Here is a 22,768-nt window from a genome sequence, read left to right as displayed (position 1 = left end):
ATAGCTTTGTCTTTGACCTTTTTTTTTTACTTAAAGAAAGCAAATTAACATATTATATGAGAATGTTATGTTATGATTATCTTTAACCGAATCACAGCAGTGCTCAAATCAAAAAACAGCATTCCCTCTCATATGATATTGCTTAATTAACATTAATGATGTGCACTTTAACAACTAGGCTTACAACTATACCTAATATATAAAGAGGTGGAAAAGTGACTATTACCTGCAGGGCAAACATTAGCTAACCAGAAGGCAATAACAATGTAAACAAAAAACACCTGCTTAAAAGATCTAATACAAATGTCCCTGAGGAATGTAAGGTGGGAGTACCGTAATTACCTAACGTTACATTATTATTTTCCATAACAATTTAGCCCCCTCCACAATATTAACCCGACGTTAAAACAGAAGTAGCTATTTATTGATTAGCAATTGCCGAATCATGTAACATTAGCTTAATGCTAAAAAGCCAGGTTACTATCACATTCTGTAACAGACAAATAATTTCATGTAGGCTAACGTTACCTACCTGCTACCTCTGTCTTTTTCTCGTTTCTCCTCCTCTTCTTTTCTATTTTTTCTTCCCTGGGCACCTGACAGTTTTGGCCGTTTTGACATCTTGTGTTGATTTTTTGATGTGGTAAGAGTCATGATACGGGAAGGGAGGGGGCGCACCGTGCGGTGGGCATGGGGGGCGTAATGTTGTAACAAATAATATTTCTATTAAATAGGCTTTACATTGCATTTTAATTAACGTGGGATTATTTTTTGTATTTAGAAATAATAGTACCAACTTTTTTTTCTTCTTTTTCTCCAACATTTGTGGCACTGGCGTGGCGCCCCCTGATGGACGGCGCCCTTAGCATTTGCCTATACGGCCCATGCCACGGGCCGGCCCTGATGTGAGATATAACAGGATAATGCATACATTTATCATTTGTTTTCAAAACAGTTACAAAAAAGTGGGACCCCAAAAATTTACTGTGGGGCCCCCATTTTTTGGCTTGATGGGGTCCATAGGACCCCATTTTGAAAATTCCTAGTGCCAACACTGATAAAAGTATTAGTACGAGCAAAACAGCAGCAGGCGGCTGTGGCCTGCGAGCCGGCTCTAATACCAATAAAATATCATCCAGGGGGCCATAGATCATTCCTTGACTTTTGACACCACTGGGCTATATCAAACCTTTATCAATAAAAAGTGATGGACATAAAAAAAAAAACATATATAACACACATGTAATCACATTGTGAAAGCATCACATTTATCATCGAGCAAATGTTATATTTATGTTTTATTTGACAGAATGCAAATGCGTGCTAACGTTTATTTCTACTAATTTATTGAGCATATACTGTAAATGCATGGACCATTTCTAACCCAAGATTAAAGGCCTACTGAAAGCCACTACTACCGACCACGCAGTCTGATAGTTTATATATCAATGATGAAATCTTAACATTGCAACACATGCCAATACGGTCGGGTTAACTTATAAAGTGCAATTTTAAATTTCCCGCCACACTTCCGGTTGAAAAAGCCTTTGGAGGATGACGTATGCGCGTGACGTAGCCCGGGGAACAGAGGTATGCCTTCCCCATTGAATACAATACAAAAAAGCTCTGTTTTCATTTCATAATTCCACAGTATTCTGGACATCTGTGTTGGTGAATCTTTTGCAATTTGTTTAATGAACAATGGAGGCTGCAAAGAAGAACGTTGTAGGTGGGATCGGTGTATTAGCGGCTGGCTGTAGCAACACAACAAGGACTACTGACTTGGATAGCAGACGCCTAGCCGATGCTAGCCGCGGCCGCCGCACGGATGATCGGGTGAAGTCCTTCGTCGCGCCGTCGATCGCTGGAACGCAGGTGAGCACGGGTGTTGATGAGCAGAGCAGATGAGGGCTGGCTGGCGTTGGTGGAGCGCTAATGTTTTTAGAATAGCTCTGTGAGGTCCGGTTGCTAAGTTAGCCTTAGCGTCGTTAGCAACAGCATTGTTAAGCTTTGCCAGGCTGAGATCTATTAACCGTGTAGTTACATGTACATGGTTTAATAGTATTGTTGATCTTTTGTCTAGCCTTCCAGTCAGGGATTTATGTATTTTGTTTCTATCTGCATTTGAGACAGATGCTATCACGTTAGCTCATGCTAAAGAGCTTTGTCGATGTATTGTCGTGGAGATAAAAGTCACTGTGAATGTCCATTTCGCGTTCTCGACTCTCATTTTCAAGAGGATATAGTATCCGAGGTGGTTTAAAATACAAATCCGTGATCCACAATAGAAAAAGGAGAGAGTGTGGAATCCAATGAGCCAGCTTGTACCTAAGTTACAGTCAGAGCGAAAAAAAATATGTATTTCACTGCATTCTAGTCCGTCACTCTAACGGTCCTCATCCACGAATCTTTCATCCTCGCTCAAATTAATGGGGTAATCGTCGCTTTCTCGGTCCGAATAGCTCTAGCTGCGTTGAAAACAATAGGAAAATATGAGGGAGTGAACAACTGACAACGTCACGCTACTTCCGGTAGGGGCAAGGCTTTTTTTTATCAGAGAGCAAAAGTTGCGAACTTTATCGACGTTGTTCTATACTAAATCCTTTCAGCAAAAATATGGCAATATCGCAAAATGATCAAGTATGACACATAGAATGGATCTGCTATCCCCGTTTAAATAAAAAAATATCATTTCAGTAGGCCTTTAAAGTTGAAAAAATGTTTTCTGGTTGAAAATGTGCAGATATGTTTTTTTCTCGCACATTTTGTGATATTTATCTTTCATGTAAAAAAATAAAAATAAAATAAAATACACTTCTAAATTTTGTGTTTATTTCTCGTAATTTTGGTGAACATTTAAATGCTATTTTAGACATTAGATTAGACTAGGGGTGTCCCGATCTAATATTGATATCGTATATCGGTCCGATATCAGCAAAAAAACAACTACAACTAGCGTTTAAAATCATCTAAAATCTTTAATACAAATAGTCCTGCCATGTGTTTACTTGTGCAAAGCTGGTCAGCCACTTATCATCTAAAAGTTCTCCAATAAACACACAAGGATGGTCTTTTTTTCTACTTTAGTCCTTTACAAAAAGGTAAACATGGTAGGCTATAGGCTACAAGGATCTGGCAGCTACACAACAGCTAAGCACACAATAGCACATAAGCTGAACATACTGGATTAAAAAATATTGCAGTCCTAAACACATTTGTCAATATAAACAAGTATCAAATAATTATTGTTGCATATTTCTTACACATGTAAAGCCTCCAAGGCAGAAGCGTAGTAGAAAGTATCCAGTAACAAATGTGTCCGCATCCATCAAGACAGCATAAGTCCATTCCAAATAGTAAATAAAAAATAGGTTAATGTTTTTCAGGGCTACCGTTGTTCTCTGTTAGAGTAATTTCACTGGACCTTTTCTAACATTCCACACTACTAGTACAAAATAATAAAAGTATGTATGATTCCTGCTAATATCGTAACGGATTAATACCGGTATCGGCCAATACGCAAAGCTCCAATATCGGTATCGTATGGGAAAAAGTTGTGTTAAACGCTGAAGATATTTGGTGATACATTTCTTGTGTCTTTTATCTGAAAAATGTTTTTCTGTTGCTTTCCTGATTAAAATGGGGAAAACAAAGTCCCAAATTAATTTAATTGTTATTTATGGGAAGGTATAATTAGAAGGGTTTTTAAAAAAAAACGTGTGGATTAGGGCTGCACTCACACAAAGCAATGTCTATCAAGCCCAGTTCTCTGTAGTTCCGCTATTGAAGAGCAATGGAGACAATCTAAGGAAGTACAAGTCGGGATCTTTAGGAGATCACATGGTGCGCAGTAAGCGCGTGAGAGATGCCCATGTTAGATCCACATCACAGGACCCGTGCCAGCTCAAAGAGGGCCAGTCAAAGTGGCCCTGGTATCAGCCCCGAGCGGGAAGCTCTCTCAGAACACAAACCCCCCCAAAACAAAACAGACCACATCCCCGCTCATACATTTTACATCAGCACAAGATAGCGAAACCCTTTCAGAAATAAATATCAATTATTGAAATTGTTAATTAGACGCTGCGTAATTGGCGAAGAGTCACATGAATAAATAAGTCGGACTATTAATAATTGAGTCAAGAGAGGGAGCGAGAGAAAGCCAGCCCAGAGGGGAGTTCGTTTGAGGGTCTCTTAAGATCAACCGCAGCAAAGAATATGACTTTTGGCCCTCAGTAATGTCCAATTAAAGGATTTCCAGCTCTTGTTGTACAAGTCAAGTGCTCTGCCTTCTCATACGTGAGGACAACAATTCCCAGCAGACACCAAGGCAGAGAAGAGAAGAGAGTCCACAAGTGAGCCACAAGTGGAGCTTAGGAATATGCAGTACACCAAAACAAGCAGAAAGAAACACAAAATAATGATTGGAATTTAAATAAGAAAACAGCAACAACAAAATAATTTTGTTTTTCAGATAAAGTGGAAAAAATACTACAATATATGTAAGGTGAAAAAAAAATGTTGCCATTTTTTTACAGGCTTTTTTAATCTGAATATCTTGGCTTCATCAAAATAAGTAGAAAGAAACACAAAATAATAGGTTTGAAATAAAAATCAACAGCTTTTTTTAAAATAAAAAAAAAAACAACACAAAAAAATTTAGTTTTTCAGATAAAATGAAGAAATATTACAAAATATGCCTAATAAAAAACATGTTTCTCCAATTTTTCAAGGCCTTTTTAAATTTAGAAAAATAATATATAAACGCGAAACAGAAAAATAAAAAATAAATTCATACCTGAAAATTTTCATTTTTCAGAAAAGATGAAAACAATTCCACAAAAAATGCTTTATAAAAAAATGTATTTTTAATTTTTAAGGGCTTTATACTCATAAAAAAAAATAAGTAGAAAAAAACACAAAACAGAAACATGAAACTATTTTTAAATCTGAAGGACAACAACAAAAACTTTTTTTTTTTGTTATTTGGATTAAAAAAAGATAACAAAAAAATATGCCGGATGACAAACATGTATCTGAACATTTTAAGGGCTTTTTCAAAATAAGAAAATCGCTTAAATAAACACAAAACTGAAAGATAAAACTTTTTTTTTTAAATTTAAAACAACAGCAAAAATGTTGAGATAAAATGAAAACTACCATAAATTACACCAGATAAAACCACATGCGCAAATTTTCCCAAATCTTGGAGAAAGCAAACCACCGAGTTTAAGTGGTATTTCAGTTTGAGCACATGATAAGATAAGGCCCCTTAGTTGGACATTCGTATGTGGACTGGAATTAGCTCTCTCACGAGAAGCAGCAATAAAACCAGGCTTCAGAATGCAAAAGTCATAGCTGTATCCTGGCGGAGAGATTCCATGTTTATCTTAAACGCGGAGGTGGGGAGAGTAGCCAGAAATTGTACTCAAGTAAGCGTACTGTTACTTTAGAGTTTTATTACTCAAGCAAAAGTAAGGAGTAGTCGCCCAAATATTTACTTGAGTAAAAGTAAAAAGTATGTTGTGAAAAAACTACTCAAGTACTGAGTAACTGATGAGTAACCTGTTCGTTTAATGATGACGGCGACAAATAATGCACAAAAACATAAAAATAGCAATGAAAAAATTCAGAGCCAGGAATATCTCTTAAGCAACTAAAACAATAATGTATTAAATAATAATACATAACAAATTCAATAAATTAAGGCAAATTGAGCCACAATAACTTAACAGCACCATAGGCTCAGTAGGCAGATATTACAAAGGAAAATAACAAGTTAGCCTTTACGCAAACCATAAACTCTGATAGGTGTGGGCTGCACCTGGGAACACACTGTGCACTTCTGATTGGTGTTTGTATGCATGTGTGAATGTATGTGAGTGTGTGTGTGTGTGTGGGAGTGTGCGACTGTGCGTCTCTGTCTGTCTGTCTATGAGGCTGCAGTGCGTTAATAAATGTCCCCACACGATGTACATTTGACAGTGATTCATAGCAGGGAAGCTAACATCAGCCTACGGTGACAGCCAAAATATCTACTAACGTTACTTACCGTGACGTGCTTCCTCAAATTTGACGTTGAGTTACAGTAAGCTGAAATGTCCACTTGTTTGGGGAGACACATATGACAACGCATTACATAGCTGTTTTTTTTGGTTGTCTGAAGCGCGAACATCGATTTTATGTGAGGCCAGGGGGTGTTCTGCCTCTTCTGGTTGACGCGAAGAGGCCATTGTTGTTGTTTGCCGCTGAAACTTTATGTGCAGTTAATCATGTGACCGCCTGGCTCTGTTTGATTGGTGAAACGGAGTCAAACGTCGCCAGTGACTGCATTTGATTGGTGAAACGCAGGCATGCGATAGATCCGACTTTGAAGGTCTGTCTGACAGACCAAAACAAACAAAACGTGCATTAACAGATCGATAAAAATCAGTAGCGAGTAGCGAGCTGAATGTAGATAAATGGAGCGGAGTAAAAGTAGCGTTTCTTCTCTATAAATATACTCAAGTCAAAGTAAAAGTATGTTGCGTTAAAACTACTCGTAGAAGTACAATTTATCCCAAAAGTTACTCAAGTAGATGTAACGGAGTAAATGTAGTGCGTTACTACCCACTAGAGATGCGCGGTTTGCGGACACAACCGCGGATAATCCGCGGGTCGGGCGGATGCATGACGAAAAAAATAGATTTTAAATAGATTCGGGCGGGTGGCGGTTGAACCTATTCAGAAAAAAATATACATAGCTAAATGTTGTTACCCACATACGAAAAACGAGCAGCACTCTTTGAAACAGGCAATTATTCATCAGCTGTCACGCCAAATTTCTTCCCCCTACAAACCCCCCCCCCCCCCCCCATTTACTTCCGGGGCTGCGTCCAATAAAATCACAAAGTTGCCGGGGATCCTTAACTGGCATGCGACTGCCCTGTTTCGCGCCTGTACCAAAAAAAAAACAATAATCGATTTCTTCAGATTCCAGCAGCTGTCAAAGACGAAGTATCCTTCCAGCGACGGGCAGTCAAAGCCGAAGTGCTATCGATCGCTGTCAATGACGTAAGAGGAAACATGACCACGGAAGTAAATGGGGGGTTTTGTAGGAGGAAGAAATTTGGCGTGACACACCCTACAAAAGCCTTCCACCCCATTTACTTCCGGGGCTGCGTCCAATAAAGTCACAAAGTTGCCGGGGGTCCTTAACCCGCACGCGACTGTCCTGTTTCGCGCCTGTACAAAAAAAAAAATCGATTTCTTCAAATTCCAGCAGCTGTCAAAGACGAAGTATCCTTCCAGCGACGGGCAGTCAAAGCCGAAGTGCTATCGATCGCTGTCAATGACCACGGAAGTAAATGGGGGGGGGGTGGGGGGGGAAGGTTTTTGCAGGGGGACGAAATTTGGCGTGACAGCTGCAGCAGTGCCTGATGAATAATTGCCTGTTTCAAAGAGCGCTGCTCGTTTTTCGTATGTGGGTAACATTTAACTATGTATTTTTTGGCACGCATTGAATGTCTCTGCTGCATTGGATCAGTCTCCTTTCTTTAACAGGAATGCCTTGCATCGTCTATATTAGATATATAACAACGGATGGGTGGCGGGTGGTTGTGGTTTTGATCAAATGTTAGTTCGGGTGGATGGCGGGTGGATGACGACTTTTGTGATGCGGTTGCGGATGAAATAATTGCCTATCCGCGCATCTCTACTACCCACCTCTGCTTCAACATGGAACCTCCAAGTCATGGTATACATCTGTTACACACAAACATCTCCTTACATGGTCAGGTTGTCCTGACTTAGAACACACCCAGACAGAGAAATAAAGAATATGTAACTGATGGTTTGGCGTCTCCAGTTCAGGAGTCCTTCATTTTTTTGGACCTAGGTTCCTCCGGGTACTGCAGACCTGTTTAATGACTCTCGCTTATAATAAAGCAACTTTTGGTTCAGTAAAGCATCTCCGACGTCTCTTTTGATCAAGCCAGACTGCCGTGACATCCTTCTGTCCGGACAAAGACCAGACATACACTTCATTGGCAAAGTATTGTGATGATATACCATCACAGGGGTTTTTCAGCTGGTCCTAATAATTCGGAAAAAAGATTTCAATCAAAAGCAAGTTGACTTTTATGAAGTTTTTTATTATTTGTTGTGATTCCATTAGGGCTTTTTTGCCCGGAGTCGTCCTGGCAACTGGTTTGGGTGGCGACAATACTGAACTACAAAACACAGATTACAATAAAGACTGCAGTGAAACATGGCAGGCTTTAGGAACAGAAGGGTGCAAACGCTCAGTCAGGGTAAAAATAAATACATTTGGAATCAATTGACCTCGGTGACGCGCCTCAGAGAGCCGATGGTAGGACTGGCGCTGCCCCACTCGCTGTGCCTGCGGTACTCGCCGGGGCGCAGGAAGTACTGGCGCCCCCTGTAGTTGGGGTGCTCGTGCAGCATCCAGTACCCTTCCATCACGTTGACTGAGGAGATGTCGTGGGTGTGGAAGCGCTCGTTCAGATCGGGGCAGTCTTCTATTAGCTCCATGTTCTGGCCGCCGAAATCGGAGCGCTCGAAGATCTTCATCCTGTAGCTGCCGTTGTACTGAAAGACCATTTTGATTTTGAGGTCAAAAACTGTTAAGTCAAAGTACCAATGATTGTCACACACACGCTAGGTGTTACACGGGCTTTGCGGGCGAAAACGTTCCAAGAAAGCGGTGCCACAGATAAGCACTGAAACTCACGGGTGGAACCATACGGCAGGAGCGGATGCAGTCGTTGAAGCCGGCCCAGCGCTGGTAGTCGGGGTAGTCGCCCTTGTGCAGCATGTACTGGTAGCCTCCGTAGTTGGGCTTCTCGTAGGCCACCCAGCAGCCGTTCTCCACGCGTATCGAGTTGCAGCGGCTGAAGTAGTTCTGCATTTCCGGGCTGTCACTTTTGCACTCGTAGTGACGGCCCTTGAAGTTGCGGTCCTCGTAGAATATAATCTATGTGGGGAAACCGGCAAACGGACATGTTAAGAAAGAAACTGGACTGAAGGGAATGATGTGGAATTAGGTTGGCAAAGTTGGAAAGAAGTATAGACTGTAAGAGTTTAGGGTCTGGTGAGACTTAGGGTTATAGCGCTCGGGCTGGACATAGGTTTAGGGTCGAGTTGGAGATAAGGGTAGAGTAAAAGCAAAGACCAGAGTTGGAGTTAGCACTTTGGAATAGAGTTAGGACTAAGATTAGAACTGAAGTTAGAGCAAGGGATATAGCTTGATATATGGAATTCATATATTTAGGTCTTGAGTTCGCATTTTTGAGTTAGAGTTAGGTTAGCTGGTGATAACAAATTGATAGATTTTGGGCCAGAGCTAAAGTTGGTTGAAAGTATTGCTATATTCGGGGTCAGGGTTAGAGCTAGGGTTAGGGTTCAGGTTTAGCAGAGTGTTAGGGCTACGTTTGGGGTTAAGGTTAGATTTATAGTTGGGGTTTAGGCTACTTTTAGGCCTAGCACTAACTTAGTTTGGTAAAGAGTTAGTTAGGTCTAGTGTTTAAGACTTGGACTATTGTTAAGACTTGGACTATTGTTAAGGACTACTGTTATAGACAGAAAAGTATGTATGATTTCTGCTAATATCGTAACGGATTAATATCGGTATCGGCCAATAGACAAAGCTCCAATATCGGTATCGTATGGGAAAAAGTTGTGTTAAACGCTGAAGATATTTGGTGATATATTTCTCGTGTCTTTTATCTGAAAAATGTTTTTCTGTTGCTTTCCTGATTAAAATGGGGAAAACAAAGTCCCAAATTAATTTAATTGTTATTTATGGGAAGGTATAATTAGAAGGGTTTTTAAAAAAAACTTCTGGATTAGGGCTGCACTTAGTTTGGTAAAGAGCTAGTACTAGAGTTAGGTCTAGTGTTTAAGACTTGGACTATTGTTAAGGATTGCTGTTATAGACAGAAATAAGGCTAAGGTTAGGTTTGGAGTTAGCATTAAAATTTGAAGAATGTTTATGGTTATGGTGTTAGTTTATTTCGAACATGCGTACGATTACAATATGATTCGTCAGTTCTACTGTTACTGTTTAAGGCTACCGTCAAGCCTAGAGTTATGTTTAGGGTTATATTTAAGGTTAGGGCTAAAGTTAGTTTTGGGCAAGTGCAAAAGTAGCACTAGGGTTAGGCTTCGGGCTTGCTGAAGAGTTTGGACTAGGTCTGGGGTAAGGGACATATTTAGAGTTGTGGCTTAGGCTGGTTTTAGGTATAAGATTAGGTTTGGGGCTAGAACTAGGCAAAAGATTAGACTTGGTTTAGGATAGGGCTAGTACTAGTGTTAGGGGTAGCGTTCAAGGCTTGGTCATCGGTTAAGACTATATAGGGTTAAAGAGGAACTGCACTTTTTTTGGAATTTTGCCTATCGTTCACAATCATTATGAAAGACATGACAGATGGATTTTTTTTAATGCATTCTAAATATTAAATAACCGTAAATAAAAGTCCACTTACAGCGGAGCCAATGGGAGCTTCACTATTCCGCCCATAAAATCCGATAAATAACCATTCAAAAAGCGCGAACAATACTCCATTTACATTTCATGACTCGAATATTAACCAAGTATTAGTGATATTGTTATTATAGGCACTAACGCAAACAAACTGTTTATAGCGGCGCCGTGATCACTCCCGTGTCTCCCTATGTTTACATCATCCAGTGGTCTGCTGCTTCCTCGCTTCCCTGTAAGTTTTTTCTAGATCATAAATCATGCATTTAACCTGGACAGAAGATGTCTGAGTAGGTATTCCAACAAGTTGGTACACTTTGACAGCCATTTGGGACCTGAAACTTGCGAGGACGACACTAAAGTCGTATGTTTTTTAAGGGCTTTGATCACATTTATTTAATATTTAGAATGTCTTTCATAATGAATGAGGCAAAATTTCCCCAAAAGTGCAGTGTCCCTTTAAGGCCTACTGTTCTAGCCAGATATAAGGCTATGGTTTGGGCTAAAGGCAGGGTTAAAATAAGGGCTTGCATTCAGAGGAATAAATATATACTGAACACTGCTTTGTTGAGGGTTAGAGCTAGAGTCAGGGCTCAAGTTATGTTAGGGTTAGTGTGAAGGTCAAAGTTGGGGCTCGAGTTAGGTTAGGGTTCGAGATCGGGCTACCCTAATTAACTAAACCACACTACTGGGCTGTCCTGAGCATCATGTACTCAAAACATTTCAGAATATCAAAACATACTTGAGTTTGGATATTAAGTTGATATGTCCACTTGTCAGATATTTTAGGTGCTACATTGACACAAACACAACAAAAGAACAACAACAACAAGTTAACATTTAGTTGTAAAACTGGTCAATATAAGAAATATGTACCGTATTTTCCGGACTATAAGGCGCACTTAAAATCCTTTTTTTCCCTCAAAACTCGACAGTGCGCCTAATGTAAGGAATAATTCTGGTTTTGCTTACCGACCTCGAAGCAATTTTATTTGGTACATGGTGTAATGATAAGTGTCACTAGTAGATGGCAGTCAAACATAAGAGATACGTGTCGACTGCAATATAATGGCAGTCACACACAAGAGATATGTGTAGACTGCAATATGACTCAAGTAAACGACACCAACATTTTATATGTTCCATTGAAAATATAGAACATTACACACGGCGCTTAAAAACCTATCAAAATGTTTTAGTACGACTTTAGTAAGCTATGAAGCCGCACCACTTGATGGATTGTACTATGCTTCAACATACGAGTATTATTATGGTGTGTGTGTAAGGTAAGACATACTGTCTGGTGTTTTGTTTCGCAATATTACGCAAAAGCAGCTTTTCTTACCTTCTGGTACCTGCTGATCTGTATTTGGGATCTGCATAAGTTCTGATGAGCTTTGATAAGCTTCTTTTTTTTGTATACCTCCTTGTTATGGGACATTTTTATCCTCCGCTGTTGCCATTTCTAATATAAAGTAGTGTAAAGTTCTTATTTATATCTGCCATGAAAGTGCTAAAACATACCGGTATAGTGAGTTTACATTATTCACCCAAGGAACTTTAGTTATTAGTTAGTTATTGGTACAAAATTTACACAGATATTCTTGCAAGACTAATCAGATTTTCTACAAAATTTACACATTGATGTTCTCAAAAGACTTTAGTAGGATTTTGTACAAAATACAGTAGATTTTACTCTAATTTGATCAGGATTTTGTACCAAATTTACACAGATTTTCTCGCAAGACTTTAGTCAGATTCTGTACAAAATTTCTGCATTGATTTTTTTTTTTTAAAGACTAGTATAATTTTGTATAAACTACAATATTCCAAGATTTCTCATAGTCATTCACATTGACATCCCACTGGGTTGTGAGTTTTTCCTTGCCCGTATGTGGGCTCTGTACCGAGGATGTTGTTGTGGATTGTGCAGCCCTTTGAGACACTCGTGATTTAGGGCTATATAAGTAAACATTGACATTGATTAGAGAGTTCCGGTCGGACGTTTTTTTTACGGGACACATTTCACCATCTTTTGAAAACTTCTTCCACTCCCGTCCTTGTACGCTACACCGCTACAACATAGATGACGGGGAGAAGACGCTGCCGAAGGTGAGCCACGTACGATAAATAAGACCGCCCACAAAACGGTGCATCCTGAAGCGACTGTCAGAAAACGGCTTGAAGATGATATGTAAAACATAATTTATGCAACATTTTGACCAAAGAACCACCATTACATGTTATGTAGACCAGTGGTCCCCAACCACCGGTCCGCGGACCGATTGGTACCGGGCCGCACAAGAAATAAAAAAATAAAAAAATAAAAAAATTTTTTTTTTTTTTTTTTTTTAATTAAATCAACGTAAAAAACACAATATATACATTATATATCAATATAGATCAATACAGTCTGCAGGGATACAGTCCGTAAGCACACATGATTGTATTTCTTTATGTAAAAAATAAATTAAAAAAAATATTTTTTTTTTTTATAAATACACCCCCCCCAGCCCCATCTCCTTCAAGCGCAGCTGCAAAAAGGTTGGGGACCACTAATGTAGACCACAAGGAAGTGTTTTCAATTTAAAAAAAAATAAAAATAATATGACTCCTTTAATGCGCCCTGTACTTATATGTGAAAAAAGATAGACCATTCATCGGCAGTGCGCCTTATAATCCGGTGTGCCCTATGGTCCGGAAAATACAGTAATAAAAACACAATGTGGTTATATAGCAGTCAAACAAGACAAATCAGACTTTACAACAGACAAGGATCAAAAGCTAGAAAAAGCAGAGTGAAGGTTGTAGTTAGCACACTTACCTTGCTCATTGTCTTTGTGTTTAGCTGCGGTCAGAACCAATGCGAGGTCCGATCAGGCCTCTTTATAGACCTCGCTGGCTTTATAGAGCGACGCCAAACAAAGATTCGCCGCGTCAGCGGACTGTCCGACGACGACCACGCGGCCGCTTTGTCTCTGCTAAACGCTGCGTGAAATACTGTACCGCTGCACTTTCCACAAAAAGAGCAGCGCCCGAAAAAGCTTGTTGATGATGTTGCATGATTTTCGTTTCGATTTGTGAAATAACCCAAACAAAGCCAGAGTCCGTTTCAACATGATTAGTTTAATGTCACGTTTGACTTTAATTGAGGGCCTTCATCCTGCGGAGCGAGCCCACCATGGGGTGGTGGCAGCCCCAGTCTCCGCAGGCCCTGTACTCGCCCGGCCGCAGGAAGTACTGGCGTCCCTGGTAGTTGGGGTGCTCGTAGAAGACCCAGTAACCCTCCATGATGTTGCAAGAGTAGATGTCGTGGGAGCGGAAGCGGTCGTAGAGGTCGGGGCAGTCGTCCATGAACTCCATGGCTTGTCCCGCCATGTCCGGCCGGTTGTAGATCCTCATCTTGTAGGATCCTCGGTACTAGGAAGGCAAAATGAGGATTAAGTGATTGTCCTAAACCCCTTTTTGTCAACTCCTTGCCCTGAGATGATCTTCCGCTTTAAATTCAAGGGAGCGCTGGCTTTCTTTAAGCAGCAACAGATGAGCAACTACTCTTAGGGGGCGTGACAGAAGTTGAGATTTTTTTTTTTTGGTTGCATTATTATCATCACACCCCCGTCTGGAAAAGTGCCAGAAGCCCTGAGTGTGTGATTAGCGGAATTAGAATGAAGGCACCGAGTCTTATGGGGTTGTATGATATTCCTTTTAAAGGCTGACTGCTTCTCCTTGTGGGCTTCGCAGCGAAGCCTTTCATGCTCTGACCTGCCAAAAGGATCTCTAAATGGAATCAAAAGGCGGCCGTGATTGACATCCATTTTGAAAAGGCGGCATTTGATGTGCAAGGTGAGCCGAGTGCGCGCGGTGGCACTCGCGGTCCAAGCTGTCGGTTTGATTGACTTACGGGGGGGAACATCTGGCAGGAGCGGATGCAGTTGTTGAAGCCCATCCAGGTGCGGTGGTCGGGGTACTCTCCCGGGCTGAGGATGTACTGGTAGCCCGAGTAGTTGGCCTTCTCGTAGGCCACCCAGTGACCGCCGCTCACCCGGACCGAGTTGCAGCAGCTGAAGTGCCGGAAGGTGTCCGTGCAGTCGCTGCTGCACTCCCAGTGGCGGCCCTGGAAGTTGCGGCCTTCGTAGAAGACAATCTTGAAGGAGAGGAGGGACCGTTGGTTGTTATTCCTTGAAAAAGCTATAGGGGGCACTGCTCTGCTTCGAATAAGCAATCACAGGTCCAACGGTATGACAACACATTAGCTGTAACAATAGATTCAGGGTTAAACACGGGCAAGATACTACCAGCCCAGCAGGCACAAGACTAGTGGTTCTTAACCTGGGTTCGATGGAACCCTAGGGGTTCGGTGAGTCGGGCTCAGGGGTTCGGCGGAGGTCAAGACACACCCGACTCATCGTGTAAATAAAAACTTCTCCCTATCGGCGTATTACGGATACGGAAACAGCAGAATTCACACTGATTTGCAGGTGTGTAATTTGTTGTGAGTTTATGCACTGTGTTGGTTTTGTTGTTTGAACAAGGTGATGTTCATGCACGGTTCATTTTGTGCACCAGTAAAAAAACATGGTAACACTTTAGTATGGGGAACATATTCACCATTAATTAGTTGCTTATTAACATGCAAATTAGTAACATATTGGCTCTTAAAGGCCTACTGAAAGCCACTACTACCGACCACGCAGTCTGATAGTTTATATATCAATGATGAAATCTTAACATTATAACACATGCCAATACGGCCGGGTTAACTTATAAAGTGACATTTTAAATTTGCCGCTAAACTTCCGGTTCGAAACGCCTCTGAGGATGACGTATGCGCGTGACGTAGCCCGGCGAACACGGGTATGCCTTCCACATTGAAGCCAATACGAAAAAGCTCTGTTTTCATTTCATAATTCCACAGTATTCTGGACATCTGTGTTCGTGAATCTGTTCCAATCATGTTCATTGCATTATGGAGAAGGAAGCTGAGCAAGCAAAGAAGAAAGTTGTCGGTGCGAAATGGACGTATTTTTCGAACGTAGTCAGCAACAACAGTACACAGCCGGCGCTTCTTTGTTTACATTCCCGAAAGATGCAGTCAAGATGGAAGAACTCGGATAACAGAGACTCTAACCAGGAGGACTTTTGACTTGGATACACAGACGCCTGTAGAGAACTGGGACAACACAGACTCTTACCAGGATTACTTTGATTTGGATGACAAAGACGCAGACGTGCTACTGTGAGTATGCAGCTTTGGCTTCTAAACATTTGATCGCTTGACCGTATGTGCGCAACTTTTTTTTGCGTATGTACGTAACTTTTTAAAAATATATAAGCTTTATGAACCTTGGGTTAGGTGAACGGTCTTTTGGGCTGAGTGATTGTGTGTGTTGATCAGGTGTTTGAATTGTATTGGCGTGTTCTATGGAGCTAGGAGCTAGCATAGGAGCTAGGAGCTAGCGTAACAAACATGCAGGTGTTTTTATGCAGGATTAATTTGTGGCATATTAAATATAAGCCTGGTTGTGTTGTGGCTAATAGAGTATATATATGTCTTGTGTTTATTTACTGTTGTAGTCATTCCCAGCTGAATATCAGGTCACCCCCGGCTCTCACAGCATCTTCCCTATCTGAATAGCTTCAACTCCCCACTAGTCCTTCACTTGCACTTTACTCATCCACAAATCTTTCATCCTCGCTCAAATTAATGGGGAAATTGTCGCTTTCTCGGTCCGAATCTCTCTCACTTCATGCGGCCATCATTGTAAACAATAGGGAACTTTGCGTATATGTTCAACTGACTACGTCACGCTACTTCCGGTAGGTGCAAGCCTTTTTTTTATCAGATACCAAAAGTTGCAATCTTTATCGTCGTTGTTCTATACTAAATCCTTTCAGCAAAAATATGGCAATATCGCGAAATGATCAAGTATGACACATAGAATAGATCTGCTATCCCCGTTTAAATAAAAAAAATTCATTTCAGTAGGCCTTTAACTAGTCATTATTAAGTACTTATTAATGCCTTATTCGGCATGGCCTTATTATAACCCTAACCCTCTAACCCTGACCCTAACCCTAACCAAATAACTCTATATTAAGTCTTTGTTACCAAGAATATGTTCCCCTAGTGTCCAAAAAACTCTAAATTAATTATCTTTTTTACTTAGAATACGTTCCCCATACTAAAGTGTTACCAAAAACCATTTTGTTTTTCACTAAAGAAGGGTTCGGTGAATGCGCATATGAAACTGGTGGGGTTCGGTACCTCCAACAAGGTTAAGAACCACTGCACAAGACATTGATACAACGTTGATTATACATACTTGTCCTTTAAAACTGACTTTCAAACAAAGTTGCAAAATAGTTTGTGAGGGGCGTGGCCTGCGCGATCTGCGGCAGGGCGGGATGTGCCAGGACCGGCTTCGAGATTAGCGACAGGTGCATAGATGGAGTGTTTGTCTGATCACCTGTCGCCCTGTTAAAGGGAGCAGTCGGGAAGGAGAAGGGGGGATTGATGGTGGAGAGCAAAACCGAGCGCGAGCGGAGGAAAACCATTTGTGTGCTCACTGGAGAAAGAGACTTTGCACGTTTATTGAAAAATAAAACTGTTTTGCAAACCTGGGAGAGCTCGAGATGTCGATGATTGGTGGTCCAACGAACCCGGAGGAGCAAGACCTCCACATAGTTGTATTTGTAAATTGAGACAACGTTGGGGTCTGATGTTGGATCCTTGTTATTGGTTGGGAAATGACCAATTTTCAGTGGTCAAATCAACGTCACAACCTGACATTGAATAAGCGTCGTCAATAAGCATGTTGTTTCAATGTTGTATTAGTGTTGTAGAATATTGATTGGGAAATGCCCAAATGTCAATGCTCAAATCAACGTCACAACCTGACATTGAATAAACGTCGTGAAAAAGCATGTTGTTTCAACGTTATGTTTGAGTTGCTCAACGTCAGGACCTAATTCAACAAGTTCTCAACGTTGTTTCAATGTCTTGTGCCTGCTGGGAGTACTGCATGCATTTTCATTTTTATACTGTAAAATATATATTGATGATGCCATTATTTGCTTTCACCAGGGCAGGGAAATTTAAAGGCCTACTGAAATGATTTTTTTAAAATTTAAACGGGGATAGCAGATCCATTCTATGTGTCATACTTGATCATTTCGCGATATTGCCATATTTTTGCTGAAAGGATTTAGTAGAGAACATCGACGATAAAGTTCGCAACTTTTTGGTCGCTGATAAAAAAAGCCTTGCCTGTACCGGAAGTAGCGTGACGTCGCAGGTTGAAAGGCTCCTCACATTTCCCCCTTGTTTACACCAGCAGCGAGAGCGATTCGGACCGAGAAAGCGACGATTACCCCATTAATTTGAGCGAGGATGAAAGATTTGTGGATGAGGAACGTGAGAGTGAAGGACTAGAGTGCAGTGCAGGATGTATCTTTTTTCGCTCTGACCGTAACTTAGGTACAAGCTGGCTCATTGGATTCTACACTTTCTCCATTTTCTATTGTGGATCACGGATTTGTATTTTAAACCACCTCGGATACTATATCCTCTTGAAAATGAGAGTCGAGAACGCGAAATGGACATTCACAGTGACTTTTATCTCCACGACAATACATCGGCGAAGCACTTTAGCTACGGAGCTAACGTGATAGCATCGGGCTTAACTGCAGATGGAAACAAAATTAATAAACCCCTGACTGGAAGGATAGACAGAAAATCAACAATACTATTAAACCATGTACATGTAACTACACGGTTAATGCTTTCCAGCCTGGTGAAGCTTAACAATGCTGTTGCTAACAACGCCATTAAAGCTAACTTAGCTACGGGACCTCACAGAGCTATGCTAAAAACATTAGCGCTCCACCTACGCCAGCCAGCCCTCATGTGCTCATCAACACCCGTGCTCACCTGCGTTCCAGCGATCGACGGAGCGACGAAGGACTTCACCCGATCATCGATGCGGTCGGCGGCTAACGTCGGATAGCGCGTCTGCTATCCAAGTCAAAGTCCTCCTGGTTGTGTTGCTGCAGCCAGCCGCTAATACACCGATCCCACCTACAGCTTTCTTCTTTGCAGTCTTCATTGTTCATTAAACAAATTGCAAAAGATTCACCAACACAGATGTCCAGAATACTGTGGAATTTTGCGATGAAAACAGAGCTGTTTGTATTGTGATACAATGTGTCCGAATACTTCCGTTTCAACCATTGACGTCACGCGCATACGTCATCATACATAAACGTTTTCAACCGGAAGTTCCCCGGGAAATTTAAAATTGCACTTTATAAGTTAACCCGGCCGTATTGGCATGTGTTGCAATGTTAAGATTTCATCATTGATGTATAAACTATCAGACTGCGTGGTCGGTAGTAGTGGCTTTCAGTAGGCCTTTAAGACACCTGCTCTCATTCTACTTGAGCAGGGGTGTCCAAATAGTGGCCCGGGGGCCATTTGTGGCACTTAGCTAATTGTTTAATGGCCCGCGGCCCATTTTAAAAACACTATTAAAAAAAACGCACAAATTGGAAATAAGGAGCAAATAGGTGTAATGTAACAACAAGCGGTTGCAATATTGACACTAATACCACAGAGCTGTCATGCAGGCTGTTTTTACATCAAAACGGTCATTGCTCAAAAGAATAATAAAAACTTATAATCGCCAGATAGATCTGACGTTGATCTAGATATTAAAGCGTTGAAATTAAAAACAATATATATTGTTGTATGACTTATTTCTAACACTTTTATAAGTGGGGGGCCTTTTGGATATTTTAGACCGGGGGTCCCCAAACTTTTTGACTCGGGGGCTGCATTGGGTTAAAACAATTTGTCCGGGGGCCGGGCTATATATATATATAAATAGTGTGTATTTATGTGTGTGTGTGTATATATACATACACTACCGTTCAAAAGTTTGGGGTCACCCAAACAATTTTGTGGAATAGCCTTCATTTCTAAGAACAAGAATAGACTGTCGCGTTTCAGATGAAAGTTCTCTTTTTCTGGCCATTTTGAGCGTTTAATTGACCCCACAAATGTGACGCTCCAGAAACTCAATCTGCTCAAATGAATGTCAGTTTTGTAGCTTCTGTAACGAGCTAAACTGTTTTCAGATGTGTGAACATGATTGCGCAAGGGTTTTCTAATCATCAATTAGCCTTCTGAGCCAATGAGCAAACACATTGTACCATTAGAACACTGGAGTGATAGTTGCTGGAAATGGGCCTCTATACACCTATGTAGATATTGCACCAAAAACCAGACATTTGCAGCTAGAATAGTCATTTACCACATTAGCAATGTATAGAGTGTACTTCTTTAAAGTTAAGAATAGTTTAAAGTTATCTTCATTGAAAAATAAGGACATTTTAATGTGACCCCAAACTTTTGAACGGTAGTATATATATATATATATATATATATATATATGTGTATATATATGTGCATATATGTATGCGCATATATATATATATATATATATATATATATATATATATGTGTGTATATATGTATGCGTATATATATATATATATATATATGTATGCGCATATATATATATATATATGTGTGTGTATATATATATATATATATATATATATATATATATACATACATACATACATACATACATATACACATACATACATACATACATACATATATATATATATATATATATATATATATATATATATATATATATATATATATATATATATATATATATATATATATATATATATACATATATATATTCCTCATGCACTAATTGACGAAAGTGTGTGCACTTGATGTCACATTATCGATGGAAAAATGCATTTTTTGTTTGGGGGACCCCTGTTTTAGACCATTAGTCTGATTTTATTTAAACTGTGCTTGTTAAAAAAAAAAGATGAATCAAAAGCAGTGTTTTTTTTTTACATATTTAAGGCTCAAATTACTTCACATCAAATATTACATTTTTAAAAACGCATTGTGGAAAATATTGCAAAAGGGTTTTATCTGGGGGAAAAAACTTTATGGCAACGGATATAACTTAAGTCGACCTATAGATATTTATGGGTTGAAAGCAAGAGAAAAAAAAATATGACTTATTTTTTAACACTAATGGAGCCCCAATGGGTTTAAAAATGAAAAATATCAAAATGGCCACCGCATGCTTTAATTTCTCAGTGTGCGGGCCTCAGTGGAAATAGTTTGGACACCCCTGTAAGTCAACATTTTCTAAGCCAAATTATTTGACGGGATATTTTGCTCCCATGTCTGCTTGAAGAGCGTGTCTGCGGGGGAGCAGTCGGAGACAGGAGTGGGGGAACTTTCCCGCAAGTTCCTAAAACGTAATAATTTCACCTGTTTTTTGCTACATTGTCAACTTTTTTGTAACCGTCTATGTTGCCGAATAATTATGATGCTTATCGCTTTTCGATGGCGTTCTGGTTGGATGAAAGTGAGCTGATTGCGGGACGCATCGCATTTATATCTGATTTATTTCCACAAGTCGAGGCCTGGGTCGTTTATGAAAAATTTGGAACTGCACTGTTCACACTGACATGAAAAAATCCGATACAGGTCGCTTTGGGCAAAAAAAAATCGGAATTGACCTGCAGTGTGAACAACGCCTTAGTAGATCAGGCACTTGATTGATTGATTGATTGAAACTTTTATTAGTAGATTGCACAGTTCAGTACATAGTCCGTACAATTGACCACTAAATGGTAACACCCGAATAATTTTTCAACTTGTTTAAGTCGGCGTCCACGTTACTGTTGGTATCTGTATCGATCCGCCCACCTCTGTTTGTATTCAATATCTCTATCTTAGCTATGCTTTTATGTGCCCTCCTAAGGTGTGTATTGTATCATGTTTAGCTATTCCTTGTCCTCCAGTGATAATAATACTTGTAAGAAACACAGTTAATTTGCCGCCATGATGCTGACAATCAGTGATTTAGAAGCCCGCTAGTGAGGATGCTACATTGTAAATGTGTGGGACACAGCTAGAATGTCTCACAATATAACAATAATATAAAAAGCTCTATCCCAGGGGTGTAAAAAATTACGGCTCGCGGGCCAATAAATTATTTAATTTAGTCTGCAAGGCCTCAATTATTTAATAAAGAATCCTATCCACCGAGAGATAGCGTTCGTTTTAGTAATCTGACAATATTGATACTGCTATTATGGCGCCAACTAGTGGAAAACGTGAGCAGTTCAGGTTAACAACTTGAAAGCGCAGCATTTAGTTATATATGACCCAATGCAAACAACTTTCCCTAGTCATGGTGAAAAAAAATAAAAAAATCCAACCAACACGAAATGTCAACAAACATGGTCACGCATAACACAACCTGCTCACTGAACTTTGTGGACATTATAAATAAAAAAAAAAGCCCATGCACCATAAACACTTCTAAATTACACCCATTTAAACCCATTACAAAGCATGATGGGAGAAGGCAAAACACTCTCCACACTTATCCATGTTTGCCGCTTGATATTTCTCATTGATTACACAACTTTAAGGAGATTGTCACGGACGTAAACAAGGTAGAAGTCGAACTTTCACATACTCTTAATATCCAGTTATATATTATATCAAATACCGGATTTTTTTAGCCCAATGCGGCCCCTGTCTATCGCCTGCCAATTGTATATTTTCTATATCGTGCAAACACGACAACAGTGTTGTGGTCCACCATTGTTGCTTTCCGTTTTATATGGAAACACGATTAAATTTTTAAAAAAATCAAATCTAACGAGCAAATTAGCACGAGGAGTTGTCCCAAAACAAGCGTGTGAGTTCATACCTTTCCCATGGTCAGACGGATGTGAGCGCGTGCGTCACCGCTGCCCACACACTTTACACCTCCTTTTATACCTCGGGCCCCTTTTTGTCCCACAATGCTACCTTACCCACTCTCTGCTAGAGGTTACCTATAGAAAGGAGCGCACAAACGGCGCTTGTGCTGATCTGTGTTGACCATGTGACGCAGCCTTTTGCGGCAAAAAAAAAAAAAAAAAAAAAGGGACAAAGGGCTTTTCGGCGCCTCTTAACAACAAAGCCTTAAAACGAGTGATTTTCACATTTATATTTCTGGAAAACGCCCACTTATTGTTGGGTTTTTGTGCCTGCACTTTGGCTTCATTTTACCTGGCAGCCATGTGGGTATGATTTTGAGCTGTGTGAGAAATGTAAAGACATTCCTTTAACTTGCTAAAGCTGCAATACAAAAAAAACATCTATCCAAAAATAAAAGAACACAACCAATG

General features: G+C 40.2%; 1 protein-coding gene across 1 annotated transcript; it reads right to left on the bottom strand.

Moving 5' to 3' along the window:
* Positions 1-8,108: 8,108 nt before the first annotated feature.
* On the bottom strand, positions 8,109-22,444 carry crygmxl2 (crystallin, gamma MX, like 2). Its single transcript, XM_062056122.1, has 6 exons — positions 22,306-22,444; positions 14,379-14,621; positions 13,624-13,897; positions 11,220-11,329; positions 8,729-8,971; positions 8,109-8,586 (listed from the first exon to the last, which is right to left on the bottom strand). Exons 1-6 carry the CDS (start codon positions 22,312-22,314, stop codon positions 8,311-8,313), a joined length of 1,155 nt encoding a protein of 384 aa, XP_061912106.1. The 5' UTR covers positions 22,315-22,444; the 3' UTR covers positions 8,109-8,310.
* Between the last annotated feature and the right edge of the window lie 324 nt (positions 22,445-22,768).

The sequence above is a fragment of the Entelurus aequoreus genome, linkage group LG08, assembly GCF_033978785.1.
Source record: "Entelurus aequoreus isolate RoL-2023_Sb linkage group LG08, RoL_Eaeq_v1.1, whole genome shotgun sequence".
NCBI lineage: Eukaryota > Metazoa > Chordata > Actinopteri > Syngnathiformes > Syngnathidae > Entelurus > Entelurus aequoreus.
This window is presented reverse-complemented; position numbering and strand designations above follow the sequence as displayed.